The 25,297-nt window shown below is 42.1% G+C and overlaps 1 protein-coding gene across 1 annotated transcript in view; it reads left to right on the forward strand.

Annotated features, from left to right (window-relative positions):
* ruvbl1 (RuvB-like AAA ATPase 1) overlaps positions 1-18,334 on the forward strand; it is a 72,311-nt gene extending 53,977 nt beyond the window's left edge. The window contains exons 10-11 of the mRNA XM_043707584.1: positions 13,298-13,389; positions 16,627-18,334. Of these exons, the coding sequence (XP_043563519.1) occupies positions 13,298-13,389; positions 16,627-16,786 (252 nt within the window). The 3' untranslated portion in view covers positions 16,787-18,334. The remainder of the gene's footprint in view (positions 1-13,297; positions 13,390-16,626) is intronic.
* Positions 18,335-25,297: the final 6,963 nt, after the last annotated feature.

Below are 25,297 nucleotides of genomic sequence, written 5' to 3' on the forward strand. Positions count from 1 at the left end.
ATCCAGAGACCCAGGTAATGTTTGTCTGAGGACATGGGTTTGAATCCCATCAGGAATGTGGTAGAGGTTAAATTTAATAAAAATCTGGAATTGAGAATCTAATGGTGGCCATGAATCTATCGTCAATTGTCGTAAAAACCCATTTGGCTCACTAATTCCCTCCTATAGGGAAAGGAGACTGCCATCCTCCATGATTCCACACATTCAGCAATGTGGTTGACTCTGAGTGCCCTCTGAGTAATCAGGAATGTTGAGTAAATGCTGGCTTAGCCAGCAACACCCTCATCCTGTGAATGGTTACGAGAAGTTATTTGAGATAATGGCAGGACAGATTTGAATTGTTGAGAGTTATTTCAAGGTTTCTATTTTTTTCTTGCATCTAAGAACGTTCAAACTGATCAGGCTTTGTCACAAGAACAAGGTGAAGTGAAATCTGAAAACAAATTGTGTCAGTGAGTTTTGAGAAGATTTGTAGCTCAGGATGAGGTTCTGGATAGAGGTTTGCTAGCTGAGCTGGAAGGTTCATTTCCAGATGTTTTGTCACCATACTGGTAACATCTTCAGTGGGTCTCCAGACGAAGCACTGCTGCTGATTCCTGCTTTCTATTTATATGTTTGTTTCTTTGGGTTGGTGTTGTCATTTCCTGTTCTTTTTCTCAGGGGGCGGTAGATGGGGTCTAACCCGATGTGTTTGTTAATAGAGTTCCGATTGGAATGCCATGCTTCTAGGAATTCTCGTGCATGTCTCTGTTTGGCTTGTCCTAGGATGGATGTGTTGTCCCAGTCAACAAGCCAAACAGAGACGCGCACCAGAATTCCTAGAAGCATGGCATTCCGATCGGAACTCTATCAACAAACACATCAAGTTAGACCCCATCTACCACCCCCTGAGAAAAAGAACAGGAAATGACATCACCAACCCAAAGAAACCCAAACATATAAATAGAAAGCAGGAATCAGCAGCAGTGCTTCGCCCTGAGGCCCACTGAAGATGTTACCTAGTAGGGTGACGAAATGTCTGGAAATGAACCTTCCAGCTCAGCTAGCAAACCTACATCCACAAATTGTGTCATATATTTGGTACAAAGGAACGATACTTACTGCTTGATTTATTGGCTTTAATGATTTGTAGAATAGGTCAGTGGGATAATAAATTGAGAAGGTTTAGCAGGACTGGCTGTAGCTTGCACATTGGCCTTATGTAAACTGAGCTTTAGTATCATATCCTGATAAAATGTCATTCTCCACTGTCTACTGACTCCACTGTCTCTGGTCTCCAGCATCTGCAGTCCTCACTTTCTCCCTGTCTACTGACTTAGCCATGTTAAACCTGACAGTTCCAGCAATCAATTGTTGACATCACTCAATTCATAGTTGGCTGTTATGGGAACTGTTGCCAGAAAACATGTTTGGATTTGAGACATATTTTTCCAGCATTGTAGTGGGAGCTTTATCCCATGTCTGTCCCCGTGCTGTACCTACACTGAGTGTGTCTGATGGGGGCAGTGTAAAGAAAGCTTTTCCCGTATCCAACTCAATGTTGTACCTAATTTTGAGAGTATCCGCTGGATTCCCAAACCTGGAAAATTTCTGTTATCCATCATCAGTCTTTCTGTCTGGAAAAAAGGAATGCTACCAGTTATAGTGATTTGAGATTTGTTAATTAAAAGACAAGAAAGCTAGATTTGTCTTTGTCTCATTCTTGGGGCTAAAAATAATTCTGTGTGGCATTTTTCAATTGAAATAGCTTTATGTTCAAAGGTTTGAAAGTGAGTAGAATGCTGAGTGTTAATAGCTGGCACAGAGCTGGTCTGAATCATTCAGTAACCCAACATCAGCAGCAGAAGTGATAAGGACTTCCTGGATAATGATGCTATGTGTAGCATCATAGAGATAAGTCCAGGAGTGAGAGTTTCATATAATGTCAGTTATTTTTCACTCTGGCACCATTGTAAACAAGGAAGTAGCAAAGCGATTACGATAAACTAAATCAATAAACAACGTTTAGTCGTTTAGAAAGGTGTAGTAGATTATATAGCCCTTTATATAGACATTTAACCGAACATTAGCTGCACAAAAAAAGATAGTCAATACCAGATATGAGACTGCTTTATTTCATTGAAAGCCAAAGCTGACCTCCTCTTTCTTCAGTTTTATTGTATACTCATGCATCTTTCTCCCCCACCCGTTTTTTTTTAAACTTAAGGGGAAAATCTGGAATGGAAGGAAAGCTATGCCCTATGCATGAGATTTTTCTTCAATTATTTCCTCACTAAAAAGCTAGAAATCCATCTTTACTACAACTGGCTGTGACTTACATCCATCATTTTGTAAAGGAGGAATGTGGGAAGATAAATGTTTCAAGAGAGAAGAGCAAGAGACTTGAATGCTGGAGAAGAGTGGATGTTGCCAGGAAACCCAAGTCAGAATAAGAATGGAAGTCTGAGCAAAGAGGTAGAGATGAAACAGGAATCTGGGAGTATACTGAAAGTCAAAATGGAGATGTGGAGTGAACAGGACCCTAAGCAAATGGGAGCTCCACAGAAAAGGGCTTTGATGCTGCCCCAAATAAGGACAAAGCTAAAAATCACACAACACCAGGTTATAGTCCAACAGATTTAATTGGAAGAGCACTAGCTTTCGGAGCTGATCCACCTGATGAAAGAGTGGTGCTCCGAAGGCAAATGTTCTTCCAATTAAACCTGTTGGACTATAACCTGGTGTTGTGTGATTTTTAACTTTGTAAACCCCAGTCCAACACCGGCATCTCCAAATCATGCCAAATAAGGACAGTATTCCCACTGAATGTTTCCAGCACAATATGCTTGTGTGAACTGGAAGTTAAATATATTAAGACATAGGGCCCTGATCTTTACAGATAGAAAAACACTTACACATACTATACCTGTTTTAACTCAATAAAATAGGTGATATCCATTCACTGGTTCTTTTCTCAGGGCAATATCTTGAGCAGTCAGAGTCAACTTGCTTGGTTTAAAATTTAAACAAAACTTGGCAGTTAATTGTCAGTTGTCATTGACTGGTGCATTCTCCATTGCACTGCCTGTAACAATCAGAGCCAACTTATCAAAGAATCAGCAGTCTCTTCACGTGTGGTATAAATATTTTCCCTTCACATTGGTATTTCTTGCAAATGTCCTGGTGAAAACAAAATGAAAAGCTTCAACAAGATGTCTTTTTTTTTCCATCAATATTCAAATTCTGTACAACCAAATGACAAGTTGAGTGTTATGCTATTGTGTCATTCAGAGCAGAAAGTTGAACTTTTAATCTATATTAAAATTAGCCAATTCCAGTCAGAATGTGACTGTCATTTAGATGATGTTTGTCATACTCGCAGCGTGTTTCAAAGTTCTTCACTGCTAATTAGTTACCTTTTCAAGTGCAGTCACTTGCTTTGTTCCCATAATCTTTTCGCCCCACTCGCAGATTTCCAAGGTCTGAGCTTCGCATGCAGAAGTTAATGAATGTAATGTACATGAGTCAGCAAGCGCTGGATTTCCAAATGGCTGCACAGCTTAGAGGGATGCTGGTCAGTTTCTGTGTCAACATTTTTGTTTGCTAGTTTTTGCAAGAAAGATCTGGCAGTCAATAAATTAGAAAAGTTCTTCAATTTGCTGCTATCTCCTCCTCAATCAGCGCCATGGGATCTTTTAAAGCAACCAAACTGCACTTGCCTTTATCTAGCATCTTTCATGGCCACAGGATGTTCCAAAGTGCTTTACATGTTTGATGTATAGTTGCTGCTCTAATATGGGAAACACAGTAGCTAATTTCCTTGTAGCAAGTTTCCAATATCAGCAATGTGAAAATAACTAGACCTGCTGTTACGTAGTTTGAGGGGAAAAATATTGGCCAGGACATAAAGGGCAGGTCATGCATTTGGAAGGTTCGGTCAAATTTGCGTTGGTGAGGTATTGCAGCATACCTTGTACACACTGCCACTGTGCAGCAGTGGCAATCAAACAGATTGCTTTATTGTGACTGGTGTCGAGTTGTTGGAGCTGCATTCATCCAGGCATGTAGTAAGAATTTGTTTTCCTGTTTGTACCTTGTAGATGGTGAACAGGAACTAGGGGACAGGAGGCAAATAATTCAACGCAGAATCATAGAATCCCTACAATGTGGAGGCTAGAATTCCTAGCCTCTGACCTGGGCCTAGGACACTGCCTCAACAAACTCCTGCAACATTGTCCTAGACTGAAATGATTGACCCCTAATAATTATGGAAATTTTACTAGGTGTGTCATTTGCATTTACTTCAGTTTTGCCAGGTCTCCTTAATGTCCAGGGCAATCATTCACAACTTTCCTTTGTAATGAGGTCAGGAGTCAACAAGGCCTTGGCAGGACCCCAACAGAAACCACTAAGTATTTTCTGAATAGTCCATCTCAGTTTGACATCTGGTCTGATAGTCAGGACCTCCAACATTGCAGCACTCCTTCAGTACTGCAGCAAATTGTCTCCTTAAGGTGGTTTTTATTTGAAAGATGTGATGTTAGACTGGGGTGGACAAAGTTAAAAATCACACAACACCAGATTATAGTCCAACAGGTTTATTTGGAAATGCAAGCTTTCAAAGCAATGCTCCTTAATCAGGTAACTAGTGGGACAGGATCACAGGACACAGTAAAAGATCAAAGTGTCGTGCAACTTATGGGATGTATTGAACAAACCTAAATTGCTGTTAAGTCTTTAATCACTTAGAATAGGTTGCAGGTTTTGATTCATTAATACGTAAATCCCAGTCACATTCCCGAGATAACTTAAGGTTTTATTTTAAAAAAGGTGACGTCTCAGCTCAGAGCGCATTAAAGGTATGAGGATAGAGTCTATCTGTATTACAACCTGAGTCAGACTGGTTCTGTTTCCAAAGTAGGAATTTATAAAATGTCACATGGACTGACTGCCTCCAGATTGTGTGCTTTTTGAACAAAATAGAATGTATCTACAAATACAACTGCACCCCACAGACATAAATATGTGTGTAAGGGAGAGTGTGTGTGTGCGTGCATGTCTGTGACGGAGTATATGCCCGTGAGAGGGTGTGTGTGAGTGAGAGAAGTGTATCGTATAGTGGGGTCACTCAGCAACTCTGCGTTGTTGCGTATCCTGAAGTCTGCCTTGGAGGACGGTCACCCGAAGATCCAAGGCTGAATGTCATTAATTGTTGAAGTGTTCCCTGACTGGGAGGGAACGTTCCTGTCTGCAGTTGTTGTGCCGTGTCCATTCATCCGTTGTCATAGCATCTGCTGGATCTCACCAATATACCATGCCTCAGGCGTCCTTGCCTGCAGTGATAGAGAATGTTGGCCAAGTCACATGAGTACCTGCTGCGTGTGTAGTGGGTGGTGTCTCCATGTGTAATGGTAGTATCCATGTCAACACTCTGACATGTGTTGCAGTGGTTGCCAAGACAGGGTTGTATGGTGTTGTGGTCGATGTTGTCCTGAAGGCTGGGCAGTTTCCTGTGAACAATGGTTTGTTTGAGGTTCAGTGGTTGTTTAAAGGTGAGAAGTGGGGGCATAAAGAAGATCTTGGCGGGGGGCTCATCCTCATTGACAATGTGTTGCAGGCTGCGAAGAACATGGCACAGTTTCTCTGCTCCCAGGAAGTACTGGATAATGAAAGGTACCCAATCGGTCGTATCCCGTGTCTGTCTCCTGAGGTCATTATGATTTCTTGCTGTGGCACTTTAGCACTGGCAATCAATGAGTACCCTGTTCTTATGAGGCATCCTTCAGCACGTTCAGGTATCCGTCATGTTCCCCCTCATCTGAACAGATACTGTATATGCTTAGGGCTTCTTTGTAGGTGATGGCTGTTTTAACATAAGAACAAAGAAAACTTACAACCCAGGAACAGGCCCTTCGGCCCTCCAAGCCTGTGCCGATCCAAATCCACTGTCTGAATCTACCGTCCAATTCCTAAGGATCTGTATCCCTTTGCATCCTCCCTACTCATGTATCTGTCCAGACGCACCTTAAATTAATCTACCGTGCCTGCCTCTACTACCTCTGCTGGCAACGCGTTCCAGGCACCTACCACCCTCTGTGTAAAGTACTTTCCATGTGTATTCCCCCTTAAACTTTTCTCCTCTCACCTTGAACGCGTGACCTCTCATTATTGAAATCCTCACCCTGGGAAAAAGCTTATCTCTATCCACCCTGTCTATATCCTTCATGATTTTGAAGACCTCAATCAGGTCCCTCCTAAGTCTCCTTTTTTCTAATGAAAACAATCCTATTCTACTCAATCTCGCTTCATAGCTAGCACCTTCTATACGTAAACCTTGTCTGCACCCCCTTCAAAGCATCCCCATCCTTTTGGTCATGTGGCAACCAGAACCGTATATAATATTCTAAATGCGGCCGAACCAAAGTCTTATACAATCTTAACATGACTTGCCAGCTCTGATACTCAATATGCTGTCTGATGAAGGCAAGCATACCGTATGCCGCCTTGACCACTTTATGCATCTGTGCAGCCACCTTCAGGGTACAATGGACCTGAACTCCCAGATCTCTCTGCTTATCAACATTTCCCAAGGCGCTTCTGTTTACAGTCTATTTCGCTCTAGAATTAAATCTTCTAAAACGTATCACCTCACATTTCCCATATTGAACTCCATCTGCCACTTCTCTGCCCAACTCTCCAGTCTATCTATATCCTCCTGTATTCTTTGTCAGTCCCCTATGCTTTCTGCTACTCCATCAATCTTCGTGTCATCTGTAAACTTACTGATCAGACCACCAATGCCCTCTTCCAGATCATTTATGTATATCACAAACAACAGTGGCCCCAGCACTGATCCCTGTGGAACACCTTTCTCCATTTTGCGAAACTCCCTTCAACTACTACTGTCTGTCTCCTGTTGCTCAACCAGTTCTTTATCCACCTAGCTAGAACACCCTGCACACCATGTGACTTCACTTTCTCTATTAGTCTACCACTGGGAACCTTATCAAACGCCTTATTAAAGTCCATGTATATGACATCTACAGACCTTCCTTCATCTAACAACTTGGTCACTTCCTCAAAGAACTCTATTAAGTTGGTAAGGCACGATCTCCCCCGCACAAAACCACATTGCCTGTCACTGATGAGCCCGTTCTTTTCCAAATGTAAATAGATCTTATCACTCAATACCTTCTCCAGCAACTTTACCACCACTGACATCGGGCTCACTGGTCTGTAGTTACCCAGAATATCCCTACTACCCTTCTTGAACGGGGAGCAACATGAGCAACCTTCCAGTCCTCTGGCACCTCACCTGTATTTAAGGATGCTACAAAGATATCTGTCAGGGCCCAAGCTATTTCCTCTCTCGCCTCCCCCAGCAACCTGGGATAGATCCCATCCGGTCCTGGGGATTTGTCCACATTAATATTCTTCAGCCTACCCAACACATCCTCCCTCCTTATGTCAATATGATCCAGAGTAAACAAACATTTAACTCTAATCTCAACATTCATCATGTTCCTCTCCTCCGTGAACACTGACGCAAAGTAATCATTGAGAATCTCACCCATTTTCTCAGGTTTGACGCACAACTTTCCTTCTTTATCCTTTAGTGGATCAACCCTTTGTCTAATTACCTAAAAGGCTTGGGATTCTCTTTTATTCTGCTCGCTAAAGTTATTTAATGATCCCTTTTAGCCCGCTTGATTCCTCGTTTAAGATTGGTCCTATTCTCCCGATATTTCTCCCAAGCCTGTTTTGTTCGTAGCTGCCCGGATCTTATGTACACTTCCCTTTTCCTTTTGGCTAGTCGCACAATTTTCTCCTGTCATCCACGGTTCACAAATCGTGCCTTTCCTATCCTTTGTTTTCAAAGGGACATGCCTATCCTGCACTATCTTCAACCTATCTTTGAAAGTCTCTCACATATCAAACGTGGACTTCCCTTCAAATAGCTGCCCCCAATCCACATTTCCCAGCTCCTTCCGAATTTTGATATAATTAGCCTTGGCCCAGTTTAGTGCTCTTCCCTAAGGACCACTCTCACCTTTGTCTATGAGTATTCTAAAACTTACAGAATTGTGGTCACTATTCCCAAAGGCCACCCTGTTGCTTCTACATCTTTCCATAATCTGTTTACCTATTTGTTCTTCTACCTCACGCTCACTATTGGGAGGCCTGCAGTACAGCCCCAGCAATGTAACTGCAGCCTTCTTATTTCTCAGATCTACCCATAATGCCTCACTGCTCAAAGCCTCCAAATTGTCCTCCTTTAGCGTAGCCATGATATCATCCCTGCCCTGTCCTGTCTGAAGCATCTATATCCTGGAACATTTAGTTGCCAATCATGCCCTTTCTTCACCCAAGTCTCTGTGATTGCTATACTCCCAGGCACCAATCCAAGTCCTAAGCTCATCTGCCTTACCCACTATACTCCTTGCATTAAAGCGTATGCACCTTAAGACCACCAGTTCCTTTGCATTCATCTTCTCTCTTGCTACTTTTCCCTTTGGTAATGCTAACTTCATGATCCTGTTCCTTACAGTCTCTAGTTTCCACCTCACTCTCTACTAGTCTTCTCTGGTTCCCAGCCCCCTGCCACATTAGTTTAAACCCTCCCTAACAACAGTAGCAAAAACTCTCCCAAGGACATTAGTTCCAGTCTGGTTCAGGTGTAGACCATCCAATTTGTAATAGTCCCACCTTCCCTAGAACTGGTCCCAGTGTCCCACAAATCTGAACCCCTTCCTCTTACACCATCCCTCAAGCCACATGTTAAACCTGCCTACTCTTTCATTTCTACCCTGGCTCACACGTGGTACTGGTAGTAATCCCAAAATCACTACCTTTGAGGTCCTCCTCTTTAATTTCTCTCCTAGCTCGCTGAATTCTGCTTTCAGGACCTCCTCTCATTATTTACTTATATCATTGGTGCCCATATGCACCACAACAACTGGCTGTTCACCCTCCCCTTTCAGAATGCTCTGCAGCGGATCAGTGACATCCCTGATCCAAGTACCTGTGGGGACAACATACCATCCGGAGTCTCGTTTTTGGCCACAGAATTGCCTATCTACCCCTCCTTACAATAGAATTCTCTATGACTATGGCCCTACAACTCTTTTTCCTGCTCTTCTGAACAGCAGATCCTGTCATGATCCTGGCAACTGCTGCCCTCCCCTGGTGAGCCATCTCCCCCAGCAGTATCCAAAATGGGTGTACCTGCTTTGGAGGGAGATGATCACGGGGACACTTGCACTGCCTTCCTACTCTTTCCGTGCCTTTGGTCACCCATGCACTGTCTCCCTCAGCAATTCTAACCTGCGGTGTGGCCAGTTCACTAAACGTGCTATCCATGATCCCCTCAGCATCGCGATGCTCCACAATGAGTCCATCCGCAGCGCCAGAGGCGTCATGTGGTCAAACAAGAGCTGCAGCTGGACACACTTCTCGCAAGTGTAAGAGTCAGGGATGCCAGCCACATCCCTGAGCTCCCACATCAAGCAAGAGGCACGTGCCACGGGTCTGAAGTCCCCTGCCATTGTAAGCTTTAGCTTTAGCTCAAGTAACTAATACCAAACAATGCACTTAAATATATATAAGAAAAGAAAAAGCCTTACCTTACAAAGTCCTTTTCTTCTGTTTGGAGGAGGGGGATGGGAGGGAGGTATCTCTGGTTTAGCCGCTGCCCAAATGTATACTAAGTCCCTACCTACCCGGCAATCTCCTGGTCCCAAACATCACCTCCGCTCTGTCTCCCACTCCTCCTGGACAGGAAAAAAAAATGTTTAGGGTGTAAGCTAGAGAAGTGCAGCATCATGAGGTTATCCGTGGGCTTGTGTTAGAGTAGTTCCTGAGGTGCCTATCCTTGATGGCAATGTATATGTTCAAGAATGAGACTGATTCTAAAGAGTAGTCCATGGTAAGTCTGATGGTGGGATGAAACCTTTTGATAACACTGTGTAGTTGTTTCAGTGAGTCCTCACCATGGGTCAAGAGGAAGAAAATGTTGTCAGTATATCTGGTGTATAGTGCTGGTTGGAAGTCTTGTGCAGCAAAGAAGTCTTGTTTGAACTTGTGCATGAAAATGTTGGTGCTTTGGGGTGCACATTTGGTCCTCATAGCTGTTCCATGTAACTTGATGAAGAACTGGTTGTCAAAGATGAAGATGTTCAGTTTGAGGATGGAGCGGATGAGTTGTAGGATGGTGCCTGGGGATTAGCAGTTGCTGATATTGAATGCTGAGGCTATTGCAGCAAACTGTCATTTTGGGAAATGCTGGTAAAGAGTGCCAAAACAAATGACATCTCAGCTCAGACAGTGAATTAAAGGTGTGAGTTAGAGTCTATCTGGATTCCAACCTTGAGTCAGACTGGTTCTATTTCCAAAGTTGGAATTTATAAAATGTCACGTGGACTGACTGACTACAGGTTGTGTGTTGATCAAAATAGAATGTCTCTGCAAATACAAATTCACCCATAGACTTTGTGCGTGTGTTTTTCTGGTCCATGCATGCTGAGTTTCCGTAAGAAATCTGTAGTGTTGTGACAGAATCTGGGGGTCCTTTGTACAATGGATTTCAAGATGCCCTCAACATAGCCAAAGAGGTTCCCATTGTCTGATATGATGGAACGTCGAGGTGTGTTGGCTTTGTGTATCATTGGAAGGCAGTAGAAGTCCCCGATGCGAGAAGTACATGGGATGTGAGTGGGTAGGGTACTCTGAAGGACTGGATCAAAAGTCTTCACCAGTCTGCCAGACAGGGATGTTCTGGGAACACCTCAGCGGTCTAGGATATTTGGGCTTGCATCTTCAGGTGACTATCCTCCAAGGCGGATTTTGGGATACGCAACAACAAAGAATCGCCAAGCACAGGCTGATAGTCAAGTTTCGTACCCATGACACACACGCACCCCTACCTGAGATGTCACTTTTATTTTATGATATGGAAGTGCTGATTTTGGACTGGAGTGGACAAAGTTAAAAAAATCTCACAACACAAGGTTTATTTGGAAGTACAGGCTTTCGGAGCGCTGCTCCTTCATCAGGTAGCTAGTGGGGCAGAATTTACTATAAATTCTATGATCCTACCCCACTAGCTATGTGATGAATGAGCAGCATTCCGAAAGCTTGTATTTTCTAAATAAACCTTTTGGACTATAACCTGGTGTTTTGTGATTTTTAACTTTATCAGAAAGGCAATTGAGCAACTCTTTTCTACTTCTAATCATTGTCCACTGAGTCCGTCTAGGAATCATGCTAGACATGAGCTAAATTGGGTTTTATCCAAACAACACATTCAGGAGAGATGAGGCTAGCAAAACATCATAGAGAAGGAGTCTCCTCTGAAACATTAGTGAATCAACACTTTTTGAATGTTGGCTGATGTAAATTTCTAGCATTCTCAAATTTTCTTCTTAAAGAATATATAGATTTTCCTGGTCATTTAATTCATTGTAGTCAATGTTATTGTACAATGATAAATGGAAAAGGTTATATGGACCATTATGTCTCAGCAAAATAATTCTAGAGTGAGTGCATTGAGATGCCAGAGACCAAACTCAATGACTCCCAAATGTAAAGTAGGCACTATTTGAGGCACTGCAATCTGCAGGGCTCCAGACTCAAAGCTGGACGATGAGATTAACTGAACAACTCTTCTGTTTTTGTGCAAACACAATGGCGGCCTCCTGCATCTTTGTGTGTTTCTAACAGTCAGCTGTGTCCACATGTTTGTAGTATAAGCACAGGGATCCTCAGATTGTGGAATTAAAGATAATTATTGCAAGGTATTCACTTCATCCAAGGTTCTAGCAGTTCACAGATATAGTACCAATGTTATCCTGTTACTTGACTAGTAGTCTGAAAGTAGTCATTTCTGATGAAGAGCTTTTGCCTGAAACGTCAATGTTGCTGCTCCTCAGATGCTACCTGACCTGTGCTTTTCCAGCACTACTCTAATCTTGACTCTCCAGCATCTGCAGTACCCACTTTCACTTGGATTCCACTGTGATAGTTAATGCTTTTACACCCAATCAGTTCAATAACTGATTGAAAAGCTTACATTTACAATGGTGCTGTTTGGCTGACTGTCAAGCATCACCCCGTTGTGTAATGGATCTTTGTGATATAGGAAGGCAGAATGTGACAAGTTGGATATATTGGTTGACAAATAACTATAGCATGGAGTAAGTTATGGAATTATAGAAAATTTACGGGAAGGGATAGCTTAGTGTTATTATCACAAGACTATTAGTCCACACACCAGATACTGTTCTTGGAAAAACCAAAAACAACTGTGGATACTGTGAATCAGAAATAAAAACAGATTGCTAGAAAAGCACAGCAGTCTGGCAGCATCTGTGGAGAGATATCAGAGTTAACGTTTCGGGTCGAGTGACCCTTCCTCAGAACTGAAACATTAGTTCCGATTTCTCTCCAAAGGTGCTGCCAGACCTGCTGAGCTTTTATAACAATTTCTGTTAATGTTCTTGGAACCTGGGTTCAAACCCTGCCATAGCAGATAGTGGAATTTGAATTCAGTGAGATGAAGAAGAATTTCTTCAGCCACAGTGTAGTTAATCTGTGGAACTCACTGCTGCAGAAGGCTGTGATGGCCAAGTCGTTGAGTGTATTTAAGACAGAAGCAGATTAGGTTCTTGATTATCAAGGGTTACAAGGAGAAAACAGGAGAATGAGGTTGAGAAACACATCAGCCATGATTGAATGGCAGAGCAGTCTTATTTGCCGAATTCTGCTCCTATATCGCATGGTCTTATGGTCTAACTGAGGAGCAATGGTGAATGCACAAAGTGGAGGCCATTCAGCTCTCCTACCCAGGGGCTAAACAACTTAGGATTTCCTGTCTGGAACTGAAACAATTGGGAGCTTCAACTGTGTGTGCGAAAGATACTATTTGATGCAGAGACAACACTGAGAGGATACACACACTGACACAATAAATAAATAGCATTAGTCAGTTAGGTGATGTTTTAAATGACAGCCACATCCCGCAGAAATTCTTACCAGATCTATTTAACAATTTAAACAACCTAGTCCTATTTAAATGTACACTTCTATCTGCCCCAATTCCATAGTTTTACCAAATATATTGTAAATTTAGACAAATGATTTTTTTTAAGATTTCAATATTCCAGTTCCATTCTGTTCTGTGCTGACTTGAAGAAATCATTAGACTTTGGCCTGAATAATCAGCTTGTGTTGATCAGGGCATTCATTTGTGCTGACAGAGAATCGATTGCTCTGACAGTTATGGAATCTGTTGTTCTCATTTTCTTAATCCTCCGCTCGGCAGATAATCAAGATTCGAGCACAGACAGAAGGCCTCAGCATCAGTGAGGATGCCTTGGTTCACCTAGGGGAAATTGGCACCAAGACAACCCTGCGGTGAGTACCCATTGCTGCTTTGTTAAGGAATTATGGCTCTTGTCCAGACCTTGATAATGTCATTTGCATTTTGTTTTCTTTTGACCCAAGTGAGCAGAAATGATTTGCTGCTTTCCCTGTGCTGATGCTTTCAGGAGCCCAAGACAAGGGTTTTAAATCATCTTCTTTACCTGCAGCCAAAAAAACTCTTCACTGGCAGTGTTTAATTTTAGTCAGTGCTGTAGAATAACAGATTCAGTAATAGCTATTGGTTTCAACTTGTCACAGGAAGATGAATGGTGCTGTAGGTAGAGGCCCATGGGATTTGACACGAAAGGTTTCTGTTTTTCAAAAAGAGAAAGCTGTTTAAATACAAAAGCAGTTAATGAAACCTTACAGCGCGATAACCAGTACAGATAGATATTAGCAGTCCAAAGTTCTTGTACATTATATGAAAGGTTTTTAAACTGAGATATTTTCTCACAAGTGCAGAGCACAAACTGAGAGTTTCAGTTGATATTTGTCATTGAGTTCAAAAATAAACATTTTCAACACTCTCCTCTCATTGCTGACTGAGGCATACTAAAAATGGCAGGGAGCCGCAGTAAGCCTTTCTGCTGTTCGGGCTTGTTCTATCATTCACTGAGACAAGAGTTGATCTTCTACCTCAGCTTTCCTCTTATATCCTTAGATTCCTTTAGTTTCCAGAAAATTATTAACCTTCACCCTAAATACTTTGAAGAAGTGAGCATCCATTAGCCTCTGTGGGTAGAGAATTCTGAAATTTCTCAACACTTTGAAGAAATTTCTACTCCCCTCAGCTCTAAATATCAAAATCTTTATGACCCCAGTTCTAGATTCCCTGACTGGGGCCAAGTGTCCTCCCAGCAACTACCTTGTCAAACCTCTCACAAATTTTATGTTTCAATGAGATTATATCTATTCTCTTAAACTTTGGAGAATATGGAACTAATCTAAATCTCTGCTTCTAGAATAATTCTCTTCTCTAATTTTAACAATTTAATACCTTAACTACCATTCCCACTAAACTAAGCAGTAGCTCTGGCCATCTGGAACCATTGTGATATTTTCCATGTGTGTAGGAAGGTGCTTTCTTCTCTCAGGCTCTGACTCCTGCAGCCTTGTGCGATGTGCTCCAGTGTTACTGTCCTCCACACATAGATGTGGACATGTGGCATTAGGAAGTCTGATGTTTGAGGTCTTGACTCTACCCAAGTGTTACAAGATAATTAGGGATTTAAAAAAAAAGACAATCCTTGATGGATCCACCCAACATGCTACAACCCACCTGGTTCTCACTTATTGCACTGTCTGTTTGAACTTTAAATGATTTCAGGGTTTGCACCTCTGCTGCCATATCGCCTTCCTATTGTTGCTCGCATTGTTCATGTTCATTATGAGGAAGGTTATGCTGACATCTGACCATACTCGAAAGCACAATCTGATCGTTATCATGCTGTTTTGATAATGCAATGTGACCCTGTTTGGAACTCTGTGTTGGGCAGACATGTTGGAGAGTCAGTTCTTTTACAGTTTCTTTCCCTGGTGTTGTATGTAATTTATATTTTGGCTCAATTTTATAATCTATCCCATGCTCTTTCTTTTTCTAAGTTCCAAACCCATGAGATACATGGGAACATCACCAGCAAGTTCCCCTCCAAACCACTGACATCCTGTGGTTTCTGTTTTTTCAATGTCACCAGGTCAAAATCCTGGAACTGCCTCTGTAACAGCACTGTGTGTTTCCCTACATTAAATGGATTTCAAGAAAGCAGCTCACTACCACCACTTCAAGGGTAATTGGGGCTGGGCAATAGACTTTGGCCCAGCCAGTGATCCACCTGTCCCATAAATGAATTTAAGAAAATTTCAAGTTTCCAATCCATGAAACATGGCCTCAACATTCATTTCCCAAGAGAGTGCGCTCTCTAAAAAAGCTTTCCTTGCATTGGCTGAAAAGCATTTCAATCACAGACGCATCTTCCTTCAAGTGGGGACAGGTTAGGAATTGGCCAAAGAAACTGATGCATGTTGATTTAACTATGTTAACCTTATGTTAACTGGAATGTTTAGACCAGTTTGTTTAAATAAATTTGTTCATATTAAGTTGTAGACTTAATTTTGCCTCTTCAGAACTTGAGGGAGAGATATTTAAACTATTAGGGGGGGATGATGACCTAGTGGTACTATTGCTAGACAATTAATCCAGGGACCCAAATAATGTTCAAGGGAAGCCACGTTCAAATCCTGCCATGGCAAATAGTGAAATTTTAATTCAATAAAAATCTGGAATTAAGAGCCTAATGATGATCATGAAAGTATTGTCAATTGGTGTAAAAGCCCATTTGGTTCACTAATGTTTCTTGCAGAAGGAAATCTTTGTGTGACTCCAGACCCGTCAATGTGGATGAGTAATAAATGTTAGCCTAGCCAGCGATTCCCAGATCCCATGAATGAATGAAAGATAAAGTGGGAATTCAACCCATCATCTCCCTAATATCCTAACACAGTCAGCCTAAAAGCCTAAAGTATTTTACTCCAGTGACCATCCTGGGTTGATAATCTGTGTGCAAATATGTTTTCTGATCTATCGAGATTGATAGTGTCTTAGTCTTGTAATCCAGTGCAGCTAGAAGTAACATAGTGGCATTCTCTTTGTAATGCAATTCATTTTCTTATGGATTTTCTGTGGTGTTACCAAGAGAGCATTGACTCAAAGGAAGTCTCCCTCAGAGCTTGGGGCTGTTATGTTACAGCTTTGGTCACTCTCCCTCTAGAGTAACTATATTCAGTTGTGGGAACCACACCTCAGGGAGAATTTGTTTTGCTTGCAAGGGATAGATGCATAATGATTGAATGATTCAAGATGGTCCTTCAGAAGAGCCAGTGCAGATTTGATTGGCCAGTGGCCTCCTGTGCAGTTCAATTCTATTTGATTTTATGATGGGGGGGGGGGGGGGTGGAATCTATAGCAACACCACTTAAAGGCACAACAATGCTCATTGAAAAATAAATGTGAAGTTTGTAACACAAAACACATTTGGTTGCTTACAGTTTGCTTCTTAGCTGTCTTTGGGATCATTTTTGTTTCAGGATTCTGTATTAACTGTGGTGCTGCAGGCATGCATGCCATATTTTTAACCAATATTTGTGAAGCTGAATTGCTTCTCACAGATGAAAGGATGCGATAAGCAGCAAAGTGGGATTCTGGTTAATGACTGTGTATTTGTGACACAGGTACTCTGTGCAGCTCCTGACCCCAGCTAGCCTGCTGGCAAAGATCAATGGGAAAGATAGCATCGAGAAGGAGCATGTGGAGGAAATCAGTGAACTGTTCTACGATGCCAAATCATCTGCTAAGGTTCTTGCTGAACACCAAGAAAAGTACATGAAATGAGAAGTTTGTTATTGAGCCGACGGAAGTGAAAATGCAAATGTCGGGAATCTAAAATAGCAGGCTGCTGTGGAAATGCAGGTCTACCAACATGGAAGGAGGTTACATGGCAACATTTGGGACATGGTGTGTCTGTCAAAACCAGTTTTATAAGAAAAGATGTGTTAATGTGTTATGTATGTTAATTGAATAAATGTTTTTGAAAAAATCTGTCAGGAATTCATAATTTGTGCTCTCTCCTTTCAAGGAACTTCATTTGGGTGAGATATCCTAGAAAGAAGGGCTGGGCAGTCAGCTCCTCAAATGTGTTCCATTGTTTGAGGGCCCTGATGCCTTACAAAAAAGCTCCGGGGATATCTGTGATTATCTCATGGCCCCAGTTTCCAGAGAAAAGACAGCGAGGATTTCCGAAACTGAAACTTCTAGATTCCACGTACGAGCAGTTAAAAGTGGAAGTTCAGGTGTTGCTGCCAGTGACTTTATACTTACCCATAGTATGTGCTAGAATGCCCCTTCAACTGTAGTTAATTGGAAATCCCTGAACTGTCAAGACCATCATTTTGACAGCGATAACCTTACTATTAAAGCCATTGATAAAGCTGCGTCTTGCTGAAGGAGATGTAATTAGGTTTTCAATGGCACATTAAATCCATAATCATAGCTGAACAACATCTCTGGTCCTGAAAGTCACTCATTATGATTGTGGAATGTTAATTTTCCCCATTATAACTTTGTTTCTGTCTTAATTCCATATGTATTTCCCAATCTTTAGTTTGCTCTCTGTAAATTGATATTATGAAGTGAAGGATAATCACTGATTTAACTTGTTAAGTTATTGTCTATGAGCATTCTTCTTTGTGATTGGCCTGCTTGGTTATATCATGGTTGATGGTTGTCTAGATCGCTCCTCACCGTGATGTCAGATTCCTATTTAAGGCTGGAAATATCAAATCCAAGCCACAGATTGCAGGATCTTTGTGGGCTGGTTCCTTTGACATAAATGGCAAGCCATGGTGTGGAGGTGCCGGAGTGGGGTAGACAAAGTTAAAAGCCACACAACGCCAGGTTATAGTACAACAGGGTTTATTTGGAAACATTTCCAGAGAAACCTGTTGGGCCATAACCCGGTGTTGTGATTTTTTACAACTAAATGGCAAGCACAGACGCTATATTGCAAGATCTGTGCCAATATTTATGGTTGAAACAGGCCATTTGGCCCAGCTACATCATATCCATGATCTTCTTCCCACATTTCTACATCTGACTCTGCCAGCACACAGTTTGATTCCATTCTTCATGAGTCAGTCCTGAGAGTTCCACTTCCATTATAGTTGCCTCAACTACCTTCTGTGGTGGTGGGGTATAAGGGTCAAATCTTTCTCGCTTCAAATAATGTTGATCTTGGTAATGTTGATCATGCTTTGTGCACCTCCTTTGCAGCTGTAACCTTGTATGCCTCGTTCCGTCTCAGCATCTTACGATCTGTATGTCCTTGTTTGCTATGATTTGTTTGTACTGCTCACAAAACAAAACTTTTCGCTGTACTTAGGTACACGCAACTACAATAAATCAAATCTAACCAATCTAAGGAAAGCCAATTTCTCCTGAATACCCTATTTGATTTATTAGTGACTAATTTAAACTTTAAGCCCTAAGTTTGGTCACCTGATAATTAGTAACATCTCTCAGGAATCTGGACTTGCGTGGTGCAATGGGAGTATCCATGTCTCTGGGTCAGGAGAACTGGATTTGTTTCCTACCTACTCCAGAGATGTGCAATAGCATCTCCCAACAGATTGATTAAGGAAAAATATCCAAGAACTAGGTGGCTGGATATCTTTTCCAAAGCTAACGGGGGCTTCAGCTACCCTCGGAATCTGGGTTTTTGTGGTACAGTGTTAGAGTCTCTATCTCTAAACCAGGAGGCCTGGGTTCAAGCACCACCTGCTTCAGAGGTAAGTAGTAACATTTCTCAATAGGGTGATTAGAAAATATCTACCCTCTGAATCTCTTACCATAGAATCCCTACTGAGCAGAAAGAGGTAATTCAGCCTATCAAGTCTGCAACAACCCTCTGAAGAACATCCCACCAAACCCCATATTTACCATGGCCAATCCACCTAACCTGCTCATCTTTGGACTGAGAGGAATCTAGAGCACACAGCAGAAGCCAGTGCAGACACAGGGAAAACATGCAAGCTCCACACAGATAGTGACCCACAGCTGGACTCAAACCAGGGTGTGTAGCAGTGTGAGGCAGTAGTGCGAATCACTGGACCAGCACGACACCCGGCATCTTTTAAACACCTCTGTACCACCCCTCAGCTATCGACATCTGAGAGAAAACAGCCCCGGCTTTTCAGCCTTTCTCAATAGGTATAACCGCTCAGTCTGATATAATTCTTGTAAGTAATCTTTGCACCTCTCCAGTGCCTCTATATCTTCATTGTACTACAAAGACCAGACCTGTTTACAGGACTCCAAAGATTCAATAGAAGGTTGACACTTTCACCCCTATTCATTTCTACTCCCCTAGAAATAAGCCTTTCTTTCTATGGTCTTTTCTAACCTGCATCTCACTGTTTATAAAAACAAAATACTGTGGATGTTGAGATTTTGAATTGAAAGCACAAAACCCTAGAAATACTCACAACATTTGCTACCCACAAATGCTGCTGGACTTGCAAATATTTTAAGTGTTTTTAGTTTTTCTACAACATGATTTGAGACTCTTATCTCTTTATTCTAGTTATATTCCCAGACAATTTCCTATTGTTGAAAATGGTTGAGGAATGGGGTAAGGCTGCTGCTGGTGGTGGTCATTATTTGTAGACATCATCCTTCCCACTGAAGCTTTAGACAAGAGCTAGTAATGGGGAAAGCACAATTTTAAAAGAGAAGAGGGATTTTTTTTTCCCTTTGCTAATCAGCTGGCCATTGTCTGGGTTGAAGAGCAATCAGTCAATAAATCTCACCACTATAACAGAATGCCCTTATAAATATACAGCCACATACATCTCCCAACAGGAAGTTTTTACAACCTATTTCACAAGCCCGTGTTAGGGTGAATCATTCATTAAAGCAGAACCACAGACAGAAGTGTTTGTTTAATCTTATCAGTGTGACAACACAATCTAAGAACAATTATTGGCTGTCCTTTGTTTTTGCCCTTTATTTGCAACTTTGCCTGCAAACTTACTCTCCCTATAGACTGACCTGGTTTAAACTGCAGTTTCAGGATTGCACACAGCTTCAGAACCTTTAGTCTCTATGGTAATACAGCTAAGGTTAAGACATGATTTTGCCTATCTAATTTCTAACCATTTTCTTGTGTAATAAATTAATCAACCAGCAGTCTACACATCTTTAAATAATTTTAGTAGAGAGCTCTTTATTGTGAATTTTGAAGTTACAGTGTAGAGGGTTGCAGAACATTCCTTAGTTAATAGAAGGTAATTCTCTCTGTATACTATCCCATCAGGGAGCTCATGGATCAGGTCCAGCACCAGTAACATTTGGAGGGAGGATCACTGATTTCTCTCCACTCCAGCTGGGCCTTTCCAACAATTTCTGTTTTTGATTCTGTTTTCCAGCATCCACAGTTCTTTCGGTTTTTACATCCAGAGGTAGGGATTCAATCCACCTGGATTGATGCTGCACCAAAAACACTTGAGAAGCTTGACACCATCCAGGACAAAGCAGCCTGCTTGATTGACACCACATCCGCTCCCTCCACTACAGATGCACGGCAGCATCTGAGAGTGCTATCGACAAGATACAGAAATTCACCACAGATCCTTAAGACAGCACCTTCCAAACCCATGACAGCTTCCACCTAGAAATACGAAGGGAGCCGATACATGGGAGCACCACTCCCCTGCAAGTTCCCCTCCAAACCATCCATTATCCTGACTTGAATAATTTTGACACCAATTTAAAAGCAAGAATTAAATCCATGCTTAGAGAGAGCTGAACTGAGACCAAACCTGTTTCGAGGAGTTCTGTGAGTCTACATCTGGTTTAAAAGCCTACACTGGATCCAGCAGATAATCCTATCATTAGATTCTGCTGATGCTGTTAATTGTTCCAGCTTCTAATATCTAGGATCTAATTTGACACTTGTCACACAATTCAATGCTTAATCCTCCAACATCCTTGAAAATGATCATTTTTTTTACCAGGATGTCCAAGATCGATTTGGCCCAGGCTAGTGATCAATTGATCACTGTTCTCACCGTAGGCAAAAATGACAACAAAAAGATTGATCACAGCTTCTCTTGCAGTAAGTTAACAATCTCACACAACACCAGATTATCGTCCAACAAGTTTAATTGGAAACACTATCTTACGGAGCGCTGCTCCTTCAGGTGGTTGTGCAGTAGGAAACGGAAGGGAAGTGTAATCTCGGGTTTCCTCAGCCTGTTGTTGGGTCACAGATTAGCCATGATTATTGAAAAGTTGCATGGTCATTTCCTGTTCCTACATCCCTTAATTGCAGGGCATTTGATCGACTTTAATGTATCTCCACACCTTCTGATGCAGGAGTAGATAGTGGAGAGATATTTGCAACTGTAGACAACAATGACAACCAGAAGCAGCAGAGACAAACCACTATAAATGCCGGAGGAAACATCACAGAAGTGCTTCACAGATGCTCCCAAGAACTGAGGATGTCATCTAGACAGGGGACGAAACGTCTACAACACAAATTCCCAGCTCAGCGAACACAACCACAACAACAATAATGAGTCAGCACCTTCCAGAGAAAAGGGCATAATGAGTAGACATTTTCTTTGAAAACGTTACTTAATTTACTTTAAAGTTCTCTCCCCTTCTGTCACCTTTCATATTTCCCTGGTTGTTTGGTCTACAGTTCACTTCTGTCACCAGTGATATCCTCAGTATCGTGCTGTGACCACAAAGTTTGATCAAAGGAATCAAATGTCACTGACTGACTGAAATCTTTTCATTATTTAGCTGCTCAGATCATTTTGGAACCAGAGAATGTCCACGCAGACAGCAATTTTTTATTCAAACAATTTTCATTTTAAATCCCTTCCAATTTTTTTTTGTGTCTGATGTTTTAACCAAAAGCATTGATTGTAAAAGCTCGTGTGTGGATCTTGCCTTGTTGCATTCAGAGTTTGCAAAATTCTAGAGTGTGAAGTTTTCAATAAGCAAGGGGTGGAGTGGCACGATGGCTCAGTGGTTAGCACTGCTGCCTCACAACACCAGGGGCTTTAGTTCGATTCCAGCCTTGGGCGACTGTCTTTGCGGAGTTTGCACATTTTCCCCGTGTCTGCGTGGGTTTCCTCCCACAATCCGAAGCTGTGCAGGTTAGGGTGGATTGGTCATGCTAAATTGCCCATAATGTTCAAGGATGTGTAGATTAGGTGCATTAATTAGTCAGGGGCAACTGTAGAGTAGTAGAGGAATGGGTCTAGGTGGGATACTCATCGGAGGATCGGTGTGGACTTACTGGGCCAAAGGGCCTGTTTTCACACCTTGGTGCTGTGATGAACTAAGTATCAACTCTGGTGGTGTAATAATAGGGTCAATGGTTACAATCATAAGACTAGAAGATGTAGGATCAGAATTAGATGATTCAGCCCATCAAGTCTGCTTCACCACTTGATCATGGCTATATTTCTCTTGCCTTCTCCCAAAATCCTTTTATCCCCTTATTCGCCTTCCTTCCTCAGACCTTTGAGTATAGGAGTTAGGATGTTGCAGTTATACAGGCCGTTGGTGAGGCCATTTTTGGAGTACTGTGTACAGTTCAGGTCGCCCTGCTACAGGAAGGATATTATTCAATTGGAAAGAGTATAAAGAAGATTTACAATGATGTTGCCAAGAGTGAATTAAAAGGAGAGACTAGATAGGCTGGAACTTTTTTCAGTGGAGCATAGGAGGCCGAGGGATGACCTTATAGAGGTATATGAAGGTCATGAAGGACATGGATAAGGTGAATAGAAAAGGTCTATTCCCTAAAGGGTTCAGAAGTGGAGGGCATAATTTTAAGACAAAGCATCATACAGCATGGAACAGACCCTTCAATCCAATGCGTCCACGCCGACCATATTCCCAAACTAATTTAGTCCCACCTGCCTGCTTTTGGCCCATCCCCCTCCGAACCTTTCCTGTTCATGTACTTACCCAATGTCTTATAAACATTGTAACTGAACCCGCCTCCACCACTTTCTCTGGCAGCTCATTCCACACACGGCCCACTCTCTGTGTAAAATATTGCCCTCATATCTTTTTAAATCTTTCTCCTCTCACCTTAAAAATATGCCCCATTGTTTTGAACGCCCCCACCCTAGGGAAAAGACCCTTGACATTCACCTTATCTCTATCCCTCATGATTTTATAAACCTCTATAAAGTCACACCTCAACCTCCCACGCTCCAGTGAAAGAGGTTCCAGCATTTCAAGTCTATTTTTATATCACAAACCAGCAGCATCCTGGTAAATCTTTTCTGAACCCTCTCCAATTCAATAATATCCTTACTATAACAGTGTTGCCAGAACTGTACACAATACTCCAAAAGAGGCCAGAACATCTTGTACAACCTCAACATGACATTCCAACTCCAAAACACAAAGGTCTGAGCAATGAAGGCAAGCATGCTAAATGCATTCTTAACTATACTGTCTATATGTGGTGCAAATTTCAAATAGTTATGTCACTGAACCCCAAAGTCTCTCTATGTTACAAAACTTCCGAGACCCCCTACTATTAATTGTATAAGTCCTTTCCTACTAAAATGCAATACCTCACATGTATCCAAATTATCTGAAAGGGTTGGAGGATTTGCACTACAGGGAGAGGCTGAATAGGCTGGGGCTGTTTTCCCTGGAACATTGGAGGCTGAGGGGTGACCTTATAAAATAATGACGGGCATGGATAGGGTAAATAGATTTGGTCTGTTCTGGGATACAGGAGTCCAGAATTAATGGGCATAGATTTAGAGTGAGAGGGGAAAATTTTAAAAGGCACCTAAGTGGCAGCTTTTTCATGCAGAGGGTGGTGCATATATGAAATGAGCTGCCAGAGGAAGTGGTGGAGACTGTACAATGACAGCATTTAAAAGGCACCTAATTGGGTGTGTAGGAAGGGTTTGGAGGGATATGAGCCAAGTGCTGGCAAATGGGACTAGATTGGGTTGGGATATCTCGTCGGCATGGACAAGTTAGACTGAAGGGTCTGTTTCCATGCTGTACATCTCTATGACTCTATGCCTTTATATGTGCAGCCCAGAGAAGGTTCACTCAGCTGATCCTGCGTACAGAGGGATTATCTTCCGAGGAGAGGTTGAGCCTGTACTCACTGGTGGTTAGAAGAATGAGAGGCAACCTTATTTAAACTTACAAGATTCTTGGCAGCTTGACAGTGTAGATATGGAGAGGTGGATTTCCTTTCGTCAGAGAATAATCTCAGAGTAAGAGATCACCCAAGTAATACAGAGATGAGGAGGAATTGCTTCGCTCAGAGGGAAGTGAGACTGTGGAAATCTTTAACAAAAAGGGCTGCAGAGGCTGGGTCATAAATATATATAAAGATAGACAAGTTTTTAATCAGTAAGGGGTTGTGGGGAAGAGGCAGGAGAGTGGAGTTGAGGATTCATAGATCAGCCGTGATCTCACTGAATGGCAGAGCAGATACAATGGATCAAATGGCTGATCTCTGCTCCTACAGCTTATGGTCTTCCAAAACGTCATCGAAAAATATATCCATGTTGACACGTACACTGATGACTCGCAGGTCGACCTCATCATCCCTCTCAACTCCTCCACTACCTCAAAAATTGTCAGCTCACTTTTACAACATCTGGGGTTGGAAAAGTAGAAACTTGCTCCAGTTAAATATTGGGAAGACAGATGTCATCACTTCTGGTCAACAGCATAAACTATGTTTTCAAGCCACAGATCGTTCCTCTTCCTGACTCAAGTCAGAGACTTCAATTCAACTTTTATAAACTTGGCTCCAGTCGCACCCTCCAGGTGATTTCCCGACACATCTCTTCGCTGCTCACAATGTAGCTACCTCTACACCGGGGGATGAAGCCCAAACTGCTTTGCAGAACATCTACATTCTGTTTGTAAATATAGCCACTTCAACACACCCCGTTCCCTGGCCAATATCGCAGTCTCAGGCTCGTTGCAGTGTTACAGCCAAGTGTAAGCAGAAGCTGGAAGAACAGCATCTCATTTTCCATTTGGGGACCCTGCAGCCTTCAGGACTCAATATCGAGTTCAATAATTCTAGGACCTTCACCCAGCCCCACAGCCCTGGCATCACATGGGACTGCTCTTTTTATTGCAGAAATATAGTTTCTTTATAAAAAAATCTTTCTACACATTCACAGGTACGAAAGCAGTTCCCTGCAGAATTTGTGTATCAAGAAAACAAAATGATTGGAATTTGATGTTCCTGCAGTCGCAAAATCCAAAGGCATTTCTCACTCAACCAGGATGCTATTTATCTATGTAGAGGCAATTAGAGGGTCTGAT

The sequence above is a fragment of the Chiloscyllium plagiosum genome, chromosome 18, assembly GCF_004010195.1.
Source record: "Chiloscyllium plagiosum isolate BGI_BamShark_2017 chromosome 18, ASM401019v2, whole genome shotgun sequence".
NCBI classification, from domain to species: Eukaryota; Metazoa; Chordata; class Chondrichthyes; order Orectolobiformes; family Hemiscylliidae; genus Chiloscyllium; species Chiloscyllium plagiosum.